Below are 3,081 nucleotides of genomic sequence, written 5' to 3'. Positions count from 1 at the left end.
GGAAATGGAAGGGAATGGAAGGGAAAACTGGGCAAATATAAGGCCGAGTGAGAGGGCGCGTAACAAGGCATATAATAACCGACGGTGACGTTCGAACAAACAGCCATCTGTAGGTAATACCCCCGTGGTGTGTAACGCCCCGAAAACTGCGCCCCGCCAAGAAATTACAATGACAATGAACGAAATCCGACCCGCCTCGGGCCAATTCCACTCCAGTTTTATTTCTCCTTCGCGCCTCCAAAGCACCCTGGCCTAACCTACGTACGTACGCACGTATTTTGGCCGAGTGGACCGGTAGTAACACCTTTTTTTTCCTCTCCCTCCTCTCCTCGCCATTGTGTCGTCCGTTCGGAAAAATCAAGAATCGCATCGAGGGTCCTTGTTGCTTCGTTGTTTGAATGAACATTCGACTAAATTTTAAGACTAAGTAGTAAGATTTTGACGAGTTGCGAACGGGGCGGTCGTGTTCAGGCATTGGAATTTAAAGCAATATTCGAATGCACGATTTTTCGAATTGAATATTTATCTCGTCTCCTGTAAGTCTGATGCGACCACGTATCGATCCAGCATTCTTTTATCTTCAAAAAGTAAAGTCGATCTTTAATTCTATTTTTAAGAAAAATTCGAAATTTCTCGATACGTTTCGAAATGTTAGAACATTTTAATCAAAATTTATCCAACGCGATTGAGGTGAATACACCGATGATCGAACGAGGCGCAATTTTCCTTGTATAATATCATTCCACACACAAGATTCCATCTTTTCGAAACAAACGGATAACTAGTTACGCAATCGTGCGTATCGAGCAGTCTTCCGATGGAGAAAAATTTTCTACGTCGAACGAAATCGAGAAAAACTTATGCGCAATGGAAGTTGGAAAAACATACACGTGAGTCAAATGAAACTATTCTGCTGTTCGTATAAATTGGTTATCTGTAGGTTTATACGCAGTTCCGAGAATCGGTAGCGAGATCGGCGTGAAAGTGCGACCCACTATCGGCTAGGCGATTTTATTAAACGAGTTTCCGAAGATAAACTTTTAATTAAACCGATGACGTGTGGACTTTTACCTAGTTCGATGTTATCTCGACCGTTTTTTGACAGGGGGGAGGGAGGGGGGCGGATGGGGGATTGGAAAATGAATTTCAGGAGTGAAGAGAGGGGTTTGGGGTGGCAAGGTAATTGGGTTTATTATCTGGCAATTTTGTTTCCCGATCAAATGAGTTACTTCGTGGGTGATTTTGGATCGCGATTATCTTAATCGCGATGAGAATAATGCAAGATATAAACAAAAAAATTGGTTAAATAATCTGTGAATGAGCAACTGTTTATTTTAGCTTGGATTGTCGTGGATACAAAGATGGTGTAATAGGAAAGATTGTGGTTTTTCACGTTAACAATATCTGTTCTATCGCTTCGAGAAATCTATAGTGATGCATCGATATTTTTTCGAAATTAAATTTCCTTCCTTGATTCTTCAAACTATATATATATATATATAGTCTACTTTTCAATTTTTATTTAAAAATAATTGAATCATCGAATCGTGATTATATAGATATATCTCGTGAAAAATTTCCAATTTTAACGTTTCAAAGAGTAAAGATTCTATTTTCGCATATTTAATTTTCTTTAAAATTATATAAAGAAAATTAAAAAAGTAGAAAATAATTTCTAAAGATACTCGTAATATAAACTTAAATATTATCTTCATAAATTTTTTTCCGCTAATCTATTCGAATCAACGTCAAGATCTCTATATTCAGTAGAAATTGAACGACGATTAAAAATCCTTGTCATATCCTTCCCTCCCTCGGTTGTGCTTCATTTTATTCGCAATTAAGGATCTTTAAAATTCTATTAATGGCGGATGAAGGACGAAGGCCATCTACTTTTTTTTTTTTTTTTACCTTTCCACCTTTGCTTTTGAAATTCACAATCCGTTCACGGAGAAGCAATCGATACGACACTCGAGGAGATAAATTCTAATTAAAAGCGGCAAGTTACCGGCATGGCTACTTTATATTTCCGGTTTACGCGGCGGACACGTTTTCCACACGATGGGAATAATACCCGCCATCTCTCGCGCCTTTATCCTTATATACGAAACGTAATTCCTTTTTTTTTTTCCCTTTCTTTTTTGCATTCGTATCTTATCGCGTAAATTTGTCGATTCGATGGAATTTAGAACACTGTTAAGAAACAGAGGAGCGCGGACTCGGAAAATAGTGGAAACGGCGTCTTTCGAGATCGAGATGGACGAGGCCGATACGATGATAATGATTTGAGTGGCGCGTCTGATAATGAGCATTTAAACCGGTGGGGAACAGGTTTAAAGGTTCAAGATCGGAAGGAAGTCGATTATTTAAGAAATAAGATTCATCTTGAAAGATCAATCGCTTCGAGATTACAAGTGATTAGGACAGATTTACTTACTTTTTAGGAGAGGAAGATCGTTCATGAATCCTCCATCGTCCACGTTTGTGTTCTGGAAAGAATTTAAAGAAGAGATTAGAGCGAATACATATTCATAATTCAAATTCATAAGGGAGTTAATTTCTAATTTATCTTGAATTAAAAGGAAAATATTGTCGAGATACATTTTAATGGAAGTTAAAATCCATGCGAAAATAAAAGTAATAATTTAATTTTATAAATAAAATTGGTTTTACGATAACATTAATGAAATTTTATTCATATTCTTATTGATTAACGTTCGATAATTTTATATAAGAATAAGATATCAGTAGAACTTAATTCCCTTTTCCTCCCCAAAATAATTCGTGCAAATTTTTTATTCTTACATATACAATTAAATAAACATTAAACTTTCTTCATTCTTTGAACGACGAATAAATTTTTAGAAGATCGTAATGCAAGAGAAATCGATTGTGGGATCGCAATTTCTTCGTAAAATATTGTTGTTTCGTAGCATTTTCATTCGTGTCAATTGTGGAACGATAATAGAGAAAATACGTTGCGATTACGTACATCGTCGCTCACCTGGGGGTCGTCTACGAGGCTGCTGTGGAGAACGAGGTCGGTTTGGTCGAGGCCTGGGGGTGGTAGAAGGGCGTCAG

The 3,081-nt window shown here is 37.1% G+C and overlaps 1 protein-coding gene across 1 annotated transcript in view; it reads right to left on the bottom strand.

Moving 5' to 3' along the window:
- LOC102676258 (transcription factor AP-2-epsilon) overlaps nt 1–3,081 on the bottom strand; it is an 87,972-nt gene that overhangs the window by 31,481 nt on the left and 53,410 nt on the right. Inside the window, exons 4-5 of the mRNA XM_031509392.1 lie at nt 2,993–3,081; nt 2,438–2,489 (exon numbers count right to left, since the gene is read on the bottom strand). The exon at nt 2,993–3,081 is cut by the window's right edge and continues 35 nt beyond it. Of these exons, the coding sequence (XP_031365252.1) occupies nt 2,438–2,489; nt 2,993–3,081 (141 nt within the window). The remainder of the gene's footprint in view (nt 1–2,437; nt 2,490–2,992) is intronic.

The sequence above is a fragment of the Apis dorsata genome, unplaced genomic scaffold (genome assembly GCF_000469605.1).
Source record: "Apis dorsata unplaced genomic scaffold, Apis dorsata 1.3 scaffold_12, whole genome shotgun sequence".
Classification (NCBI taxonomy): Eukaryota; Metazoa; Arthropoda; class Insecta; order Hymenoptera; family Apidae; genus Apis; species Apis dorsata.
This window is presented reverse-complemented; position numbering and strand designations above follow the sequence as displayed.